The sequence below is a fragment of the Oncorhynchus mykiss genome, chromosome 12 (genome assembly GCF_057628025.1).
Source record: "Oncorhynchus mykiss isolate SJ-2025 chromosome 12, ASM5762802v1, whole genome shotgun sequence".
NCBI lineage: Eukaryota > Metazoa > Chordata > Actinopteri > Salmoniformes > Salmonidae > Oncorhynchus > Oncorhynchus mykiss.
In genome coordinates this window covers 42,953,930-42,973,532 of record NC_143033.1, presented here as the reverse complement: position 1 = coordinate 42,973,532, position 19,603 = coordinate 42,953,930, and the positions used below count along the sequence as shown (strand labels likewise).

Below are 19,603 nucleotides of genomic sequence, written 5' to 3'. Positions count from 1 at the left end.
ATACCATCCTGATTGAAGTGGATTTAGCAAGTGACATCAATAAGGGATCATAGCGTTCACCTGGATTCACCTGGTCTGTCTATGTCATGGGAAGAGTAGGTGTTCTTAATGTTTTGTATACTCAGTGTATACAGTGCCTTGCGAAAGTATTCAAACTTTTTTTTCAAAAACTGAAAAATTGGGCGTGCAAAATTATTCAGCCCCCTTAAGTTAATACTTTGTAGCGCCACCTTTTGCTGCGATTACAGCTGTAAGTCGCTTGGGGTATGTCTCTATCAGTTTTGCACATCGAGAGACTGACATTTTTTCCCATTCCTCCTTGCAAAACAGCTCGAGCTCAGTGAGGTTGGATGGAGAGCATTTGTGAACAGCAGTTTTCAGTTCTTTCCACAGATTCTCGATTGGATTCAGGTCTGGACTTTGACTTGGCCATTCTAACACCTGGATATGTTTATTTTTGAACCATTCCATTGTAGATTTTGCTTTATGTTTTGGATCATTGTCTTGTTGGAAGACAAATCTCCGTCCCAGTCTCAGGTCTTTTGCAGACTCCATCAGGTTTTCTTCCAGAATGGTCCTGTATTTGGCTCCATCCATCTTCCCATCAATTTTAACCATCTTCCCTGTCCCTGCTGAAGAAAAGCAGGCCCAAACCATGATGCTGCCACCACCATGTTTGACAGTGGGGATGGTGTGTTCAGCTGTGTTGCTTTTACGCCAAACATAACGTTTTGCATTGTTGCCAAAAAGTTCAATTTTGGTTTCATCTGACCAGAGCACCTTCTTCCACATGTTTGGTGTGTCTCCCAGGTGGCTTGTGGCAAACTTTAAACAACACTTTTTATGGATATCTTTAAGAAATAGCTTTCTTCTTGCCACTTCCATAAAGGCCAGATTTGTGCAATATACGACTGATTATTGTCCTATGGACAGAGTCTCCCACCTCAGCTGTAGATCTCTGCAGTTCATCCAGAGTGATCATGGGCCTCTTGGCTGCATCTCTGATCAGTCTTCTCCTTGTATGAGCTGAAAGTTTAGAGGGACGGCCAGGTCTTGGTAGATTTGCAGTGGTCTGATACTTCTTCCATTTCAATATTATCGCTTGCACAGTGCTCCTTGGGATGTTTAAAGCTTGGGAAATCTTTTTGTATCCAAATCCGGCTTTAAACTTCTTCACAACTGTATCTCGGACCTGCCTGGTGTGTTCCTTGTTCTTCATGATGCTCTCTGCGCTTTTAACGGACCTCTGAGACTATCACAGTGCAGGTGCATTTATACGGAGACTTGATTACACACAGGTGGATTGTATTTATCATCATTAGTCATTTAGGTCAACATTGGATCATTCAGAGATCCTCACTGAACTTCTGGAGAGAGTTTGCTGCACTGAAAGTAAAGGGGCTGAATAATTTTGCACGCCCAATTTTTCAGTTTTTGATTTGTTAATAAAGTTTGAAATATCCAATAAATGTCGTTCCACTTCATGATAGTGTCCCACTTGTTGTTGATTCTTCACAAAAAAATACAGTTTTATATCTTTATGTTTGAAGCCTGAAATGTGGCAAAAGGTCGCAAAGTTCAAGGGGGCCGAATACTTTCGCAAGGCACTGTATATGGCTTTAGAGTATATGTTCTCAGAGCATGCACAGAACAGCTGGCAGGCATATTCACAGTCAGTTTTAACCTCTCCTGGTCCCAGTCTGTAATCTCCACATGTTTTAAGATGACCACAATCATTGCTGTTCCTAAGAACTCTAAAGCTTCATGCCACAATGACTACCGCCCTGTAGCTCTCAGTTCTATAATCATGAAGTGCTTTGAGAGACTGGTTATGGAACACATTAACACCACCATCCCAGCCACCCTCTAGACCCACTCCAATTTCCATACCACCCCAACAGATCCATAGATGACGCAATCTCAATTGCTCTTCACACTGCCCTCACCCACCTAGATAAGAGGAATACCTATGTGAGAATGCTGTAAATTGAATACAGATCAGCGTTCAACAGCATTGTTCTCTCCAAGCTCGTCACCAAGCTTAGGACTCTGGCTCTGAACACCTCCCTCTGCAACTGGATCCTGGACTTCCTGACGGGCTGACCCAAGGTGGTGAGGGTAGGCAACATTATCTCCTCCACGCTGACCCTTAACACAGGGGCCCCACAAGGGTGTGTGCTTAGTCCCCTCCTGTACTCCTTGTACACCCATGACTGTGTGGCCACGCACAACTCCAACACCATTATCAAGTTCACTGACAACGCGACGGTGGTAGGCCTGATCACCGGCAACAATGAGTCAGCCTACAGGGAGGAGGTCAGTGACCTGGCAGTGTGGTGTCTGAGCAACAACATCAATGTCAGCAAGAACAAGGAGCTGATCGTGGACACGCCCCCATCCCCATCGACAGGGCAGCAGTAGAGCAGGTAGACAGCTTCAAGTTCAGGGTAGGAGTCCCCACTATCCATTTAATCGTATTCATGATCTAAAAGGCAAAACTGATCATAGATCAGCACTCCTATCTGAAACCCTTGATAAATATGGGCCCTGATCCTTTTGAACCAGTGTGGGAGTTTAGAGGAGGATAAAGGAGAGACCTTTAGTAACCTGAGCGGGTCTGCAAACTTCTGTGGCTCTTACTTTGCTTTATACTGAGCACTCAACAGTAACCAGCATTCTGGGCTGACACTAGCAAGTGTGTGTGTGTGTGTGTGTGTGTGTGTGTGTGTGTGTGTGTGTGTGTGTGTGTGTGTGTGTGTGTATACTCGCAGGTGCATGTGTGTCTGTGTGTGTGTGTGTGTGTGTGTGTGTGTGTGTGTGTGTGTGTGTGTGTGTGTGTGTGATTGCGTACGTGCCTACTGGTAATTGTGTGTGAGTGTGTAGGTAGTGCACACGTGTGTGTGTGTGTTTAAGACGATAAGTGTGGGTCAGGGAGAACATTGCCTATTAAAATTTCATTGGGAGGCTGAGAGCGAGACAAGGGCTAGAAATTGCTTACAACAGTGGAAGATGTACAAATGTAGGATCTCAATTTGATCACACTGTTGTTGCAGGAAATGCACTAATGTATTCAAGGTTTAAAATGCTTTTAAATTCAGATTTGCCCCTAAACATTTTTTTATCAATAATTCACATTTCCTGTAGGATTATCTTCCTGCTGGGAGAAACTGGTCAAATTAAGATCCTACACCTGTAGGGACTTTAACTCGCAGACAATGATCTAATAGTGTTGACAGCTCACCCCCAACCGCCTGGAGGTTAGTGGGCCACACACACACACACACACACACACACACACACACACACACACACACACACACACACACACACACACACACACACACACACACACACACACACACACACACACACACACACACACACACAACTAGGTATTCAGCCCTCATGGTTAATGTAAGACCAATCTTATTCAAAACTAAAGCTAATGAATTATACAAAGCACACTACAAAAACGCACAGCGAGCCAACACAATGCAATCAAGATAATAGCACTGTTGTTTGTGCTTGGTTGCCATCCACTTCTCTATACCCTTGTGTGTGTGTGTGTGTGTGTGTGTGTGTGTGTGTGTGTGTGTGTGTGTGTGTGGCCAGTTGCAGTGGCATTGGTATAACTCAAGTCTAAGTTCCCTGTCTAAAAGCCCCAAGAGGGACAGGAGAGGTGACTCCAAGTCCAATAGTACATCACTCTTCCTAAAGGCCAGCTGACCTTGAAAGAACCTGTATGGCAGCCAAGAAAGCCAATGATGTGGATGTTTGGGGCGACAGGTCCCGGGTGGTGACTGGTGATTGGAGGAGAGGATTGGGAAGGGTTAAACGGATGGGCACCTGACCATTAATCATGGTTGGCAGCTTTAGGCGCTGCGCTAAACAGATAGTTAAAAATGGTTGAAGGATGAAGGTGGGGAGAGTCAACTGGGAGCCAAATGTCTAAACTCGTTCCTGGTTGTGGAATGCGTTCCTTATTTTCTCCCCTTCCTCGATGTTCTGATATCATCTCAAGTGCACTCTCTCTCTGTGTTGTAGCATCTTCCTTGACTTCTATTTCTCTCCATCTCATATTTTCATCTCAATTTCCTGTCTCTTTCTCTATTGCTTTCTTTCTCCCCCCCCCCCCCCCCTCTTTTCTCTCTGTCCTGTTAGAGGGAGGTTTGGCACAGTGCTGTAGTTGTAGTGTGTGTCTGGCTCTGGTCCCGAGGTAATGGGCATTGCTTCAGTCCCAGAGAGGAACAAACAGACCATCTGTCAGTTGGCCGGCCCTCTCTCCTCCACCCCATCCTCCCCTTCTTCCTGTGCCCCTCTCTGCCTTAGTTAAAAGGAGCAACCTGATAAAAGTGTGAGAGAGCGATAAAAACAAGGAGGAAGAGTGTCCAAGATTCAAAATGATAGAAATTGACATAAGTACAGCCCATCTAGTCGAGATATGAGAAATTCACAAATACAGTGGGCAGAGGAAGTACTAAAGATTGTTTGCTATATTTTGAGTGCATGCGGTTGAAGTTTTAGCTGAACATTTTTGATGTTGGTGCATTGAGATTCTTAACTTAATCGCTCTCCCTCCTTCTCTCTTTACCTATCCCCCCTCCTCTTTCTCTCCCCCTCTCTCAATTCCCCAACAAGGATTTAATTAAAGTCACAGCAATCGTTAATCACTGTGGGCTCGACAATCAATTAATTAACACGTCAGCCGGCCTGAAGCTCGCCACACACTTCGGTGACCCGCAGGTGCAGCCCGCAACCCCAGAGGGCTCTGGGTAGAATGGATTTCATTAGCCGTTCGTACGCCACCACTAACGACTGCTAACGATTGCACCCGCTCATTACCTTGGCGATTATGCACCACAGACACTCAACAGCCAATTACTAAGTCAATGAGTCACCCATAAACCATAAAAAAGTCACTCCTGCGGTCCAATATTCCAATATTAATATCTTACTCTTAATTTGATTGAATTACATTGCTGAGATGTGTGTCAGAGTGGACAGCTTGTATGGCCTGTATGCCGCTCACTGTGGCCATATCAATATATCAAGAGGACAGGTTGCCGTGGCATCTGAAAACTGCTTTCTATTGCTCGAAATGGCAGTCAGTCATAATAACACAGTGAATTAAACGAAGCTAAATACCATTAAGGATGAGTAGTTACTCATTGTGTATTTATTCCTTGTGTTATTTATTATTATTTTTTATTATTTCTCTTTTTGTCTCTCTGCATTGTTGGGAAGGGCCCATAAGTAAACATTTCACTGTTAGTCTACACTTGGATTTGATTTAGTTGATTGCATTGCTTTGGAAATAACACTCGGGTGTTATTGCATGCGGTTGCTTAGTGTCACTTAGGAGAGTTACCTCAGACGATTGATATGATGAGACTTGAAGTGCGTTCAGATGCAATGTGAGGTGTTTAATTTCATATGCTATTATGCAGGGAGTGACGGCATTTACAGAGGAGGGAAAGAGAATTGTTTGGAGCGTTCTTTCTACATTTATGAGAATCATTGAGAACATTATTTTTACGTTCTTAAGAATTATTGGGAACGTTCTTTGTACGTTCCTTTCAGGTACCTGCAGGTTTGTGATCTGGAACGTTCCCTTCTCCATCAGGCTGACACGCTCGTCGCCCAGTATCCTTTGGCCGTCCTTCTCCCATTGGATGCTGGGCAGAGGGTTGCCCATCACGTGGCACTGCAATTGAGCGGTGGAGCCTGGTGCCAACGTTTGATTGGCTGGCCCTTGGCGGATGATGGGCGGGACTCGGTCGGAGGGTGCTGTGTGGGAGGGAAGGAGGGAGAGAGAGAGAGGGAGAGAGAGGGAGAGAATGTGCATTAAGAGAGTGTGTACCACTGGGCAAACACTGGTTCAAGCAACGTTGTTTCCACATAATTTCAATTAAATTATGTTGAACCAACATGGAATAGACGTTGAATTGACATCTGGGTAGTTGAGTGTATTCCATAAAAACACTATCCTAACCATTTTCAGCATGGAGTCCACCTCTAATTCTGTTGGGACATAACTCTTCATATTAACCCGTGTAAATCACTAACGGCAGGCGGTGTAAAAATATGCAGACGTAAAATAACGCAGCTCTCAGCAAGTCCACAAACCCCCTGCTCCTGCCCTATTTCACATCCAATCAATGACATAGATCTCTTTTGCTCGAGCGTGTAGCAATCTAGTTTTTCTCTGTTGCTCTAGAGATGATTTATATGTGAAATAAAACAGCGGTTCAATGAAGTTGTCATTTATTGGTTAGATGTTAAAGGGACAGTTAAATAAAAATATGTTAAAGGGACAGTTAAATAAAAATACGATAATTTCAGTGTCTAGTTTAACAAAACTGTGTGGACTGCAGTCACTCCTTGTCCGTAGACTGCTTTCAAGGTATGGAAAGAAATATCTAAATATTAATTTAGCAGAATCTGTCCCTGTAATGTCAACTTTCAGTCAAAAAAAAGGTCTACCCATGGCAGTTACTCTACTGAACGGTAGTGTTTAGCCAGTGTAGGCCTTTATTTGCCATAACATCTTCACTCATATTGCTTTCTCCCACTTTACAGCATTGTTATGGCTTAACACGTCAAAGTAGCGCTGAATAATTTAATATTTGTTTGACTAAACCTGGAAATTCTTCTTGAAATCGGGGAGGTGGAGGACCATGAATAAGTCATTGACGAGTCAATTACTTTGGCATTTACCATTCCCTCTCCAGTATCAAACCGTTCTGATGGTAAACCCTAGGACATTAGACTGCTGGGATTGGGTACATGCTGAGATTAGGTTTGCAATATTCGGCTTTGTTCCAAGAGGCCAAGAGGATACTTATATGAATAAACATCATGGAAAGGAAACATAATCTTTCACAACATACCACCAAGGTTGTGGAGTCAATTTCTGCATTAGTCCACATTCTAAGCGGGTTTGGTTACAGGTGTGCTAAATAGCCATATGGCGTAAGTGGCTTCACTTAAGATACAGTACATATCGAAATGACCTGCCTTCATAGAAGCTTAAAATGGAATGGAGTAGCAGAGTATGTGTGTGCATTATTGTGTTTGAGTATTTCTGTGTGTGCGCGCGTTTGTTTGAAAAGGGAACCGTGTCCACTGCACAGTCAGATATGAAGTATAATTACCTTTTGAAGTGTATTGACATTTTCTGCATTGACTAATATCGAGCAATATAGAACATGCAGATCAGATGTAGGATCTTCATTTTATCACCCCGTTGTTGCAGGACATTTCCTGCACAGCAGGAGATGCAAATTTGTAATGTGTTCACATTTTTAAAAGGCGACTAAAGTTTGTCATTTACACTTAAAAATGGCAGACTTGATATGTCCTAACACATGGATCAACATGGATCAACCGCTAGAAAAATGTCCCTGAATTATAATCCACACAACAATTCACATTTCCTGTTCAAATGAAGATCCTACATACAGTGTGTAAGTAGTGCACAGTACATCAATAGTGTACTCCTTGTTTAACCCCTTGGCACTAAATCCCATCCCTCCATAGACTGTTTACCCTGTAGTGAAACACAGGCCCTGGCTATATACTCACTAGACCACCATGCCCTGCAAACAGAGGCCAGCTAATGTACATAAATGGATCTGTCTATGCCACCTCTGTATGTCTGTGTGCACACCATCATGTAAACACCACTGTGTGTGTGCTGACATCTTACAGAGTAACATTCATGAACTATGAACTATGGACTATGACAAATGGAAAATTAAAAAACAAATATTAACTGTATATCTGTTAGCAAAACGTACAAGTGCATTGTTGTCTGTATGCTAGGCAGGGAAATGGCTAGCTAAGCTACAGTGCTTTGAGGCAGATGTGGAGCACAGATGCATCTAAACAACAGTTTATCCCCTTCCTTACTGGGCGCGGCGCGATGAGGGGAGCATATGTTCCCGGCGAGGTTAATTTGCATAGCGCCATTGCGACTTGTCCTGTTTGATTACGTCTCGCTTTACCTCCTGCTGTTCGCTCATTTGGGGGACTGGTGGGGGGGCGATGATTTTTAATTTGGGGCGGCTTTGAAGAGTTTTTAATTTATTTAGGTTTAAGCAGTTGTGAAGGGAGTGATGGAGGGTGGAGGGACTGGCAGGGGGGGTAGTCTATCGGCCAAACCAGCAGTCCATGAAATATGTCCAAATAAAACATGGTGATAAGGTAGTCGGGAAAAGGATGCTTCCCAATGGCACCCTATTCCTGTTAAAGTGCACTACTTTTGACCTAGGGCTCTGGTCAAAAGTAGTGCACTATAAAGGGAAGAGGATGCCATATGGGATATACTCAAAGTGTTAGAAGGTAATGGGATTTGAATGTGGGGTTTGTACGAGGAAGGTGCTGGGTTGGGTTTGGGAGGTAGGTTAATTGAAGCCAGCTGTGTGTGATAGTGAGCCCTAGGGGGTAATAAACTTACTCTAGAGCAGGTATTCCTAAACTGGGGTATGCATACCCCCCTGCCGACGGGGGTACGCCAAATGTGATTCACATTTTTTAAATTTTTTAATTCACATTTTCAAACAGTCCATTTATATTTTCCAACGGGGCTATACATTTGGGTGAGTTTTTTTTCCTCGCCTGAGTAGCCTCATTTCACTGCCAAAAATAAAATGAAACCATCTAGTGTTCAGCGAAATAACAACAATGTCAAATACAGGTAGCCTAGTCAAATAACTAACATCCAATCACATTAACCATTATTTCCTGGCGGGAATTCCACTATCGGCCCATATGTAGCCAAACATTGCTGCTGCTCATTCCGTTTGCTCGAAAATTGATAAATGGTAAAAAAAAAGTAAGGCTCACGTCCATAGACACATACCAGCTCTACATACCAGCTCTACTGGTAGTACTGCTACTACCAGTAGTACTACACCTGCACCTCTCGACGACACAAGTTGTTCTGCTTCCACGAGCACATCCAATGTTTGCATCAGTAATTCTACATTTGTTGTTAGCCCAGCTAGCATGGACACTGACAGTTGTGAATCTGATGCAGCCGAAAAGCTACTGCCCCTTTACCAGGGAAAGCAACGAACAACAGACAGGGACGTTGGACCATCGAAGAGGCCAAATATGATAAGAACTACATTGATTTGCGGTTCACTTATATTTGGAGTAGTGCCTTTCCTCAGCCACAGTGTGTTATATGTGCAAAAGTAATATCTCACAACTCAATGAAACCTTCACTCTTGCCGGACATTTAGAAACAAAACATGCCAATTACAAAAATAAACCGCAGAGATTTTTTTTTGCGAGAATTAAAACGACTTTCGAGTAGTAAGACATGTATAAAAGCAACAGATACCATTATAAAAAGGGTCTAGAAGGGTCTATGTGGTGAGCTACCAAGTGGCTAGGACAGGCAAGCAGCATTCTATTGTGGAGGACTTAATTAGGACGGCAGGTAGCCTAGTGGTTAGAGCATTGAACTAGTAACTGAAAGGTTGCAAGATCAAATCCTCGAGCTGACAAGGTAAAAATCTGTTGTTCTGCCCCTGAACAAGGCAGTTATTCCTGCTGTTGGGACAATGCTGGGGGAAAAGGCAAAAAAAAACTATACAGGCAATGTCTTCATCAAACACCACTGTTTCATGACGCATCAGTGACATGGCAGGAGATGTCTTGAAACAATTACTGCTTTGCATACAAGCCAGTTACAACTGGATGAGTCAACAGACGTGGCGGGCCTGGCATAGCTCCTGGTATATGTCCGATACGTTTATTGGGGGTCAATTAAGGAAGACATCCTCTACTGGAAACCAGGACAACAGGAGAGGATATTTTTAAAGTACTGGACAGCTTTGTGACATCAAATGGACTTTGGTGGTCAAGATGTTTTAGATGTTTTGGTATCTGTACTGATGGTGCAAAAGACAGGACGACATAGTGGAGTGGTAACACACGTGCAAGCATAGGCCACTTGCATACATACAGTGCAGCATCCACTGAGAGGCTCTTGCTGCCAATGGAATGTCTGACAGCTTGAAATACGTTTTGGACAATACTGTGAAAATGGTTCACTTTGTAAAAGCATGGCCCCTGCACTAAGACTAGGAAACACTGTCACCACTGATAAATACACGATAATTGAGAATTCCCATAAGCATTTCTCTATGGCTGGCCTGCTTTCCACCTGGTGGCACCCACCTACTTCTCAGATAGAGATCAGTATGTCAAATCGGAGGGCCTCTGGCAGTCTCTATGTGGGTGCCACAGGGTTCAATTCAAGGGCCGACACTTTTCTCCATATATATCAATGATGTCGCTCTTGCTGCGGGTGATTCTTTGATCCACCTCTAAGCAGATGACACCATTCTGTATACATCTGGCCCTTCTTTGGACACTGTGTTAACAAACCTCCAAACAAGCTTTTTGAATGCAGTCTATCACAGTGCCATCCGTTTTGTCACCAAAGCCCCATATACTATCCACCACTGTGACCGGTATGCTCTCGTTGGCTGGTCCTCACTACATATTCAACGCCAAACCCACTACCTCCAGGTCATCTACAAGACCTTGCTAGGTAAAGCTCCGCCTTATCTCAGCTCACTGGTCACCACAGCAACACCCATCCGTAGCATGCGCTCCAGCCGGTATATTTCACTGGTCATCCCAAAAGCCAACACCTCTTTGACTGCCTTTCCTTCCAGTTCTCTTCTGCCAATGACTGGAACAAATTGCAAAAAATTAAAAATCACTGAAGTTGGAGACTTACAGTTGAAGTCGTACGTTTACATACACCTTAGCCAAATACATTTAAACTCAGTATTTCACAATTCCTGACATTTAATGCTAAAAAAAATATATATATAAATATTCCCTGTCTTAGGTCAGTTAGGTCAACTACCTCTTTCCCTACTGTATTTTATTTATTTATTTATTTTGCTCCTTTGCACCCCATTATTTTTATTTCTACTTTGCAGATTCTTCCATTGCAAATCTACCATTCCAGTGTTTTACTTGCTATATTGTATTTACTTTGCCACCATGGCATTTTTTTGCCTTTACCTCCCTTATCTCACCTCATTTGCTCACATCGTATATAGACTTGTTTATACTGTATTATTGACTGTATGTTTGTTTTACTCCATGTGTAACTCTGTGTCGTTGTATGTGTCGAACTGCTTTATCTTGGCCAGGTTGCAATTGTAAATGAGAACTTGTTCTCAACTTGCCTACCTGGTTAAATAAAGGTGAAATAAAAAAATAAATAAAAGGATCACCACTTTATTTTAAGAATGTGAAATGTCAGAATAATAGTAAGGAGAATTATTTAGTTCAGGTTGTATTTCTTTCATCACATTCCCAGTGGGTCAGAAGTTTAAATACTCAATTAGTATTTGGAAGCATTGCCTTTAAATTGTTTTGGGTAGTCTTCCATAAGATCCCCACAATAAGTTGGATTAATTTATGCCCATTCCTCCTAACTGAGCTGGTGTAAGGGAGTCAGGCATGTAGGCCTCCTTGGTCGTACACGCCTTTTCAGTTCTACCCACATATTTTCTATAGGATTGAGGTCAGGGCTTTGTGATGGCCACTCTAATACCTTGATGTTGTTGTCCTTAAGCCATTTTGCCACAACTGTGGAAGTATTCTTGGGGTCATTATCCATTTGGAAGACCCATTTGCGACCAAGATTTAACTTCCTGACTGATGTCTTGAGATGTTGCTTCAATATATCATCATGATTTTCCTCCCTCATGATGCCATCTATTTTGTGAAATGCACCAGTCCCTCCCGCCGCAAAGCACCCCCACAACATGATGCTGCCACCCCCGTGCTTCACGGTTGGGATGGTGTTCTTCGGCATGCAAGCCTCCCCGTTTTTCCTCCAAACATAACGATAGTCATTATGGCCAAACAGTTCTATTATTGTTTCATCAGACCAGAGGATATTTCTCCAAAAAGTACGATCTTTGTACCCATGTGCAGTTGCAAACCGTAGTCTGGCTTTTTTATGGCGGTTTTGGAGCAGTGACTTCTTCCTTGCTGAGCGGCCTTTCAGGTTATGTCTATATAGGACTCGTTTTACTGTGGATATAGATACTTTTGTATCGGTATCCTCCAGCATCTTCACAAGGTCATTTGAAGTTGTTCTGGGACTGATTTGCACTTTTCCCACCAAAGTACGTTCATCTCTAGGAGACAGAACGCGTCTCCTTCCTGAGCGGTATGATGGCGCTTGGTATGATGGCGCTTCAGGCGCTTGGAAATTGTTCCCAAGGATGAACCAGTCGTGTGGAGGCCTTGAAATACATCCACAGGTACATTATGTCAATTAGCCAATCAGAAGCTTCTAAAGCCATGACATCCTTTTCTGGAATTTTCCACGCGGTTTAAAGGCACAGTCAACTTAGTGTGTGTAAACTTCTGTCGCACTTGAATTGTGATACAGTGAATAATAAGTGAAATAATCTGTCTGTAAACAATTGTTGGAAAAATTACTTGTGTCATGCAAAGTAGATGACCTAACCGACTTGCCAAAACTATAGTTTGTTAACAAGACATTTGTGGAGTGGTTGAAAAAAGAGTTTGAATGACTCCAACCAAAGTGTATGTAAACTTCCGACTTTAACTGTATATCTCCCTCACTAACTTTAAGCGTCAGCTGTCAGAGCAGCTTACCGATCGTTACAGCTGTACATAGTCCATCTGTAAATAGCCAATCCAACCAACTACCTACCTCATTACCATATTTGTTTTTGTTATTTTGCACACCAGTGTTTCTACCTGCACATCCTCATCTGCACACATATCACTCCAGTGTACATTTCTAAATTGTAATTACTTCGCCACTATTGGCCTATTTATTGTCTTACCTCCTTACTTCATTTGCACACACTGTATACAGATTTTTCTATTGTGTTATTGACTGTATGTTTGTTTATCCCATGTGTAACTCTGTATAGTTTTTGTAACACTGCTTTGCTTTATCTTGACCAGGTTGCAGTTGTAAATGAGAACTTGTTCTCAACTGGCCTACCTGGTTAAATAAAGGTAAAATACAAATAAATAAATAAAAAAACTCTTATTTTATTTGTATTTTCTGCACTGTGCAATGATTTGGGCAGCGACCATGTAACGCTTTTACAACATACAGAAGTGCGCTGGTTATCAAGGGGCAAAGTATTGACACATTGTTTTTAATTGAGAGACGAACTTAAAAGTTTTCTTTACTGACCATAATTTTCACTTGTCTGACCGCTTGCAAGATGATGAGTTTCTCACACGACTGGCTTATCTGGGTGATGCTTTTTCTTGCCTGAATGATCTGAATCTAGGATTACAGGGACTCTCCGCAACTATATTCAATGTGCAGGACAAAATTGAGGCTATGATTATGAAGTTTTTCTCTGTCTGCATTAACAAGGACAACAGTTGAGTTGGGTGCACAATTACGCAGGTACTTTCCCAAAACGGATGACACAAACAACTGGATTCGTTATCCCTTTCATGCCCTGCCTCCAGTCCACCTACCAATATCTGAACAAGAGAGCCTCATCGAAATTGCAACAAGTGGTTCTGTGAAAATTGAATTTAAATCAGGAGCCACTGCCAGATTTCTGGATTGGGCTGCGCTCAGAGTATCCTGTCTTGGCAAATCGCACTGTTAAGACACTGATGCCCTTTGTAACCAAGTACCTACAGTATGTGAGAGTGGATTTTCAGCCCTCACTAGCATGAAAACTAAATACAGGCACAGACTGTGTGGAAAATCATTTAAAGACTGAGACTCTCTCCAATACAACCCAATAATGCAGAGTTGTATGCATCCTTTCCAGCACACCCTTCTCATGAACCTGAGTGTGAGTTATTGAGTTATTCACAATTTTCTATGAACAAATAAGGTTTTATGTGTACGACGGGTAAATAAAGTAAGTGAATAAAGTGAGTAAAATGATTGATTATTATTATATTATTTGTGCCCTGGTCCTATAAGAGAACTTTGTCACTTCCCACAAGCCTGGTTGTGACAAAAACTCACACTCATTCTTATGTTTAATAAATGTATTGTATAGTGTGTGTGTGTGGCAGGCTTACAATGATGGCAAAAAATAACATTTGAGAGTGCGCTGACCCTGGTGCTAGAGGGGGTATGCAGCTGGAGGTTGAGTGTTTGAAGGGGTACGGGACTATAACAAGTTTGGGAACCACTGCTCTAGAGAAACTCATGCTAGGTTTCTGTCAGAGGTTAGTGTGCAATCACACACACACGCAAAGGCACACACACGAAAAGGCACACACACGAAAAGGCACACACACGCAAAGGCACACACACGCAAAGGCACACACACACTGGCACACAAACTGAAACACACACACAGACACACACACTCATTGAGGCTGTTTTGGAGGCTTTGGCATGACTTGTGTTTACGGCACTGTGGGAATCCAATATTTAACGAGACAGTCATTACTGTATAGCCTCACATGCACCGAAGCACAATGCCTTTGCCTCTACACATTCTGTGTTCCAAAGCAAATTGTTTGAGGTAATTCAACATAAACATCTGCCTAGAATCTACGGGCTATCTGTAGATACACTGAGTATACCAAGCATTAGGAACACTTTCCTAATATTGAGTTGCACCTTTTCATATCGCTGCAGCTGCAGCTGGCGACTGGAACGAGCTGCAAAGAAAAACACTCAAACTGGACAGTTTTATCTCAATCTCTTCATTCAAAGACTCAATCATGGACACTCTTACTGACAGTTGTGGCTGATTTGCGTGATGTATTGTTGTCTCTACCTTCTTCCCTTTGTGCTGTTGTCTGTGCCCAATAATATTTGTACCATGTTTTGTGCTGCTACCATATTGTGTTGCTACCATATTGTTGTCATGTTGTGTTGCTACCATGCTGTGTTGTCATGTGTCGCTGCCTTGCTATGTTGTTGTCTTAGGTCTCTTTTTATGTAGTGTTGTGTTGTCACTCTTGTCGTGATGTGTGTTTTGACCTATATTTATTTTTTATTTTTTACATTTTTAATCCCAGCCCCCGTCCCCTTTGAGGCCTTTTGGTAGGCCGTCAATGTAAATAAGATTTTGTTCTTAACTGACTTGCCTAGTTAAATAAAGGTTAAATTAATAAAATAAAAATGAATGCTTTGTACACTCAGTGTATGTGCTGTGACTGAGTGTGTGTGTGTCTGTCCCTGACTTGTGTGTATGAGCACCTTGATATACAACAGATATATTTGTGTATCTGCACTTGCATGTTTATGTGCTATCATTTGTGTGTACATTAATCTGTCCCTGAACACTTTTTCAATATATTTACGACAGATCTGTGAGTGTGTGTCTGTGCGCGTGTGTGTGTTTGTTTGTGTTCCTCCCACAGACACTAACCACTCTCGACCTCCAGCAGGGCCTTGGTGAGGATGCTCCCAGCCACAGAGATGGCCTGACAGATGTAGTATCCCGAGTCCTCACTGAGGACGTCTGTGATGGTCAGCTCCCCGCTCAGAGACACAGAGTATCGGCCGGACTGGGCAGCTTCCTGGATGGGGAACAGCAGGATCTGGGGAGGCAGGAAATGACACAACACCACATAACAGGTAGGCTGAAACCAGTCGGCACAGGTAAAACATATCATTTTTTACTGTAATTTGCTCAGATTGTAAGAATGAGATATTTGTCTTATGTACATTTTACCTTCTTTTCACTCTGTCAAATTGTGGCGTAGCTAAAAAGTTGTTGATCCGTCCTCAGTTTTTTCCTATCACAGCCATTAAACTCTAACTGTTTTAAAGTCACCGTTGGCCTCATGGTGAAATCCCTGAGCGGTTTCATTCCTCTCCGGCAACTGAGTTAGGAAGAACGCATGTATCTTTGTAGTGACTGGGTGTATTGATACACCATCTAAAGTGTAATTAATAACTTCACCATGCTCAAAGGGATATTCAATGTCTGCTTTTTTTATTTTTACTGATCCACCAACAGGTGCCCTTCTTTGTGAGGTATTGGAAAACCTCCCTGGTCTTTGTGGTTGAATCTTTGTTTGAAATTCACTGCTTGACTGAGGGACCTTACAGATAATTGTATGTGTGGGGTACAGAGATGACATAGTCATTCAAAAATCATGTTATACATTATTATTGCACACAGAGAGAGTCCATGCAACATATTATGTGACAAGCAAATGTTTTATGCTGTTTTATACTGTTTTATAATGATTTCGTAAACATTTCTAAAAACATAATTCCATTTTGACATTATGGGGTATTGTGTGAAGGCCAGTGACACAAAAACTCTAGTTAATAAATTTTAAATGCAGACTGTAACACAACAAAATGTGGAAAAAGTCAAGGGGTGTGAATACTTTCTGAAGGCACTGTATGTGTGTGTGTTTGTTACATGCATGCAGTGTAAATACACTACCAGTCAAATGTTTGGACACACCTGCTCATTCAAGGGTTTTTCTTTATTTTTACTATTTCTACATTATAGAATAGTGGGGGAAAAGTGTTAAACAACTGAAAATATATTTTATATTTTATATTCTTCAAAGTAGCCACCTTTTGCCCGCGCTTGGCATTCTCTCAAACAGATTCACCTGGAATGCTTTTCCAACAGTCTTGAAGTAGTTCCCACATACAGTGGAGCAAAAAAGTATTTAGTCAGCCACCAATTGTGGCAAGTTCTCCCACTTAAAAAGATGAGAGAGGCCTGTAATTTTCATCATAGGTACACTTCAACTATGACAGACAAAATTACAAATCACATTGTAGGATTTTTTATGAATTTATTTGCAAATTATGGTGGAAAATAAGTATTTGGTCAATAACAAAAGTTTATCTCAATAATTTGTTATATACCCTTTGTTGGCAATGACAGAGATCAAATGTTTTCTGTAAGTCTTCACAAGGTTTTCACACACTGTTGCTGGTATTTTGGCCCATTCCTCCATGCAGATCTCCTCTAGAGCAGTGATGTTTTGGGGCTGTTGCTGGGTAACACAGACTTTCAACTCCCTCCAAATATTTTCTATGGGGTTGAGATCTGGAGACTGGCTATGCCACTCCAGGACCTTGAAATGATTCTTACGAAGCCACTCCTTCGTTGCCTGGGTGGTGTGTTTGGGATCATTGTCATGCTGAAAGACCCAGCCACGTTTCATCTTCAATGCCCTTGCTGATGGAAGGAGGTTTTCACTAAAAATCTCATGATACATGGCCCCATTCATTCTTTCCTTTACACGGATCAGTCGTCCTGGTCCATTTGCAGAAAAACAGCCCCAAAGCATGATATTTCCACCCCCATGCTTCACAGTAGGTATGGTGTTCTTTGGATGCAACTCAGCATTCTTTGTCCTCCAAACACGACGAGTTGAGTTTTTACCAAAAAGTTCTATTTTGGTTTCATCTGACCATATGATATTCTCCCAATCTACTTCTGGATCATCCAAATGCTCTCTAGCAAACTTCAGACGGGCCTGGACACGTACTGGCTTAAGCAGGGGGACACGTCTGGCACTGCAGGATTTGAGTCCCTGGCAGCGTAGTGTGTTACTGATGGTAGGCTTTGTTACTTTGATCCCAGCTCTCTGCAGGTCATTCACTAGGTCCCCCCGTGTGGTTCTGGGATTTTTGCTCACCGTTCTTGTGATAATTTTGACCCCACGGGGTGAGTTCTTGCGTGGAGCCCCAGATAGAGGGAGATTATCAGTGGTCTTGTATGTCTTCCATTTCCTAATAATTGCTCCCACAGTTGATTTCTTCAAACCAAGCTGCTTACCTATTGCAGATTCAGTCTTCCCAGCCTGGTGCAGCTCTACAATTTTGTTTCTGGTGTCCTTTGACAGCTCTTTGGTCTTGGCCATAGTGGAGTTTGGAGTTTGACTGTTTGAGGTTGTGGACAGGTGTCTTTTATTCTGATAACAAGTTCAAACAGGTGCCAATAATACAGGTAACGAGTGGAGGACAGAGGAGCCTCTTAAAGAAGAAGTTACAGGTCTGTGAGAGCCAGAAATCTTGCTTGTTTGTAGGTGACCAAATACTTATTTTCCACCATAATTTGCAAATAAATTCATTAAAAATCCTACAACGTGATTTTCTAATTTTTTTTCAAATTTTGTCTGTCATAGTTGAAGTGTACCTATGATGAAAATTACAGGCCTCTCTCATCTTTTTAAGTGGGAGAACATGCACAATTGGTGGCTGACAAAATATTTTTTTGCCCCTCTGTATGCTGAGCACTTGTTGGCTGCTTTTCCTTCACTCTGCAGTCCAACTCATCCCAAACCATCTCCATTGGGTTGAGGTCGGGTGATTGTGGAGGCCAGGTCATCTAATGCAGCACTCAATCACTCTCCTTCTTTGTCAAATAGCCATTGCACAGCTTGGAGGTGTGTTGGGCCATTTTCCTGTAGAAAAATAAATGATAGTCCCACTAAGCACAAACCAGATGGGATGGTGTATCGTTGCAGAATTCTGTGGTAGCCATGCTGGTAAGTGTGCCTTGAATTCTAAATCACCAATCCACCTCCTCCTCCATGCTTCACGGTGGGAACTACACATGCGTAGATCATTCATTTACCTTCTCTGTGTCTCACAAAGACACAGAAGTTGGAACCAAAAATCTTAAATTTGGACTCAAAAGACCAAAGGACAGATTTCCACCGGTTTAAGAAACATTGCTCATGTTTCTTAACCCAAGTAAGTCTCTTCTTGGTACTGGTGTCCTTTAGTAGTGATTTCTTTGCAGGAATTCGACCACGAAGTCCTGATTCAAGCAGTCTCATCTGAACTGTTGATGTTGAGATGTGTCTGTTACTTGAACTCTGTATTTATTTGGGCTGCAATTTCTGAAGCTGGTAACTCTAATGAACTTATCCTCTGCAGCAGAGGTAACTCTGGGGGTTCCTTTCTTGTGGCGGTCTTCAAGAGAGTCAGTTTCAGCATCACTCTTGATGGTTTTTGCCACTGCACTTTAAAATTTCCGGATTGACTGACCTTGTCTGACCTGAAATTTCACAAATGTAATTCCAAAACCACGCACACCTATTAATTGAAATGCATTCCAGGTGACTACCTCATGAAGATAGTTGAGAGAATGCCAAGGGTGTGCAAAGCTGTCATTAAGGCAAAGGGTGGCTACTTTGAAGAATCTCAGTGTTTAACACTTTTTTGGTTACTGCAATGATTCCATATGTGTTATTTCATAGTTTTGATGTCTTCACTATTATTCTACAATGTAGAAAATTTTAAAAATAAAGAAAAACCCTTGAATGAGTAGGTGTGTCCAAACTTTTGACGGGTACTGTATGTGTGTGTGGTTTTCGCTGCCTCCAATGTGTATTTCACGAGGTTCCAGGAGTGCGATGCTCTTTGACTCTGTCCTCGAAGAGGCTTAGAGCTGATCGGTGGAGAGCCCGTGGCTAGAGGTCAAGGGTGAAGGTATAATTGTGTGTGATGGCGAGAGGCAGAGAAGGAGGGAGAAAGGGAGGGGTCCACCGTGATGCTTAGAGGGGGGGATAGAGGGAGAAGAGGGTAACAGAGGAATAGAGGGAGGGATAGAAAGAGGGAGGAGAGGGGCACAGAGGGATAGAGGGAATCATT

General features: G+C 42.4%; 1 protein-coding gene across 3 annotated transcripts in view; it reads right to left on the bottom strand.

The window, feature by feature from the left end:
• Nucleotides 1-19,603, bottom strand: part of robo3 (roundabout, axon guidance receptor, homolog 3 (Drosophila)) — a 129,542-nt gene that overhangs the window by 23,702 nt on the left and 86,237 nt on the right. For all 3 annotated transcript variants that reach the window (XM_090192527.1, XM_090192529.1, XM_090192528.1), the window contains exons 8-9: nucleotides 15,393-15,564; nucleotides 5,585-5,787 (exon numbers count right to left, since the gene is read on the bottom strand). In XM_090192527.1, coding sequence (XP_090048653.1) covers nucleotides 5,585-5,787; nucleotides 15,393-15,564 — 375 coding nt within the window. The remainder of the gene's footprint in view (nucleotides 1-5,584; nucleotides 5,788-15,392; nucleotides 15,565-19,603) is intronic.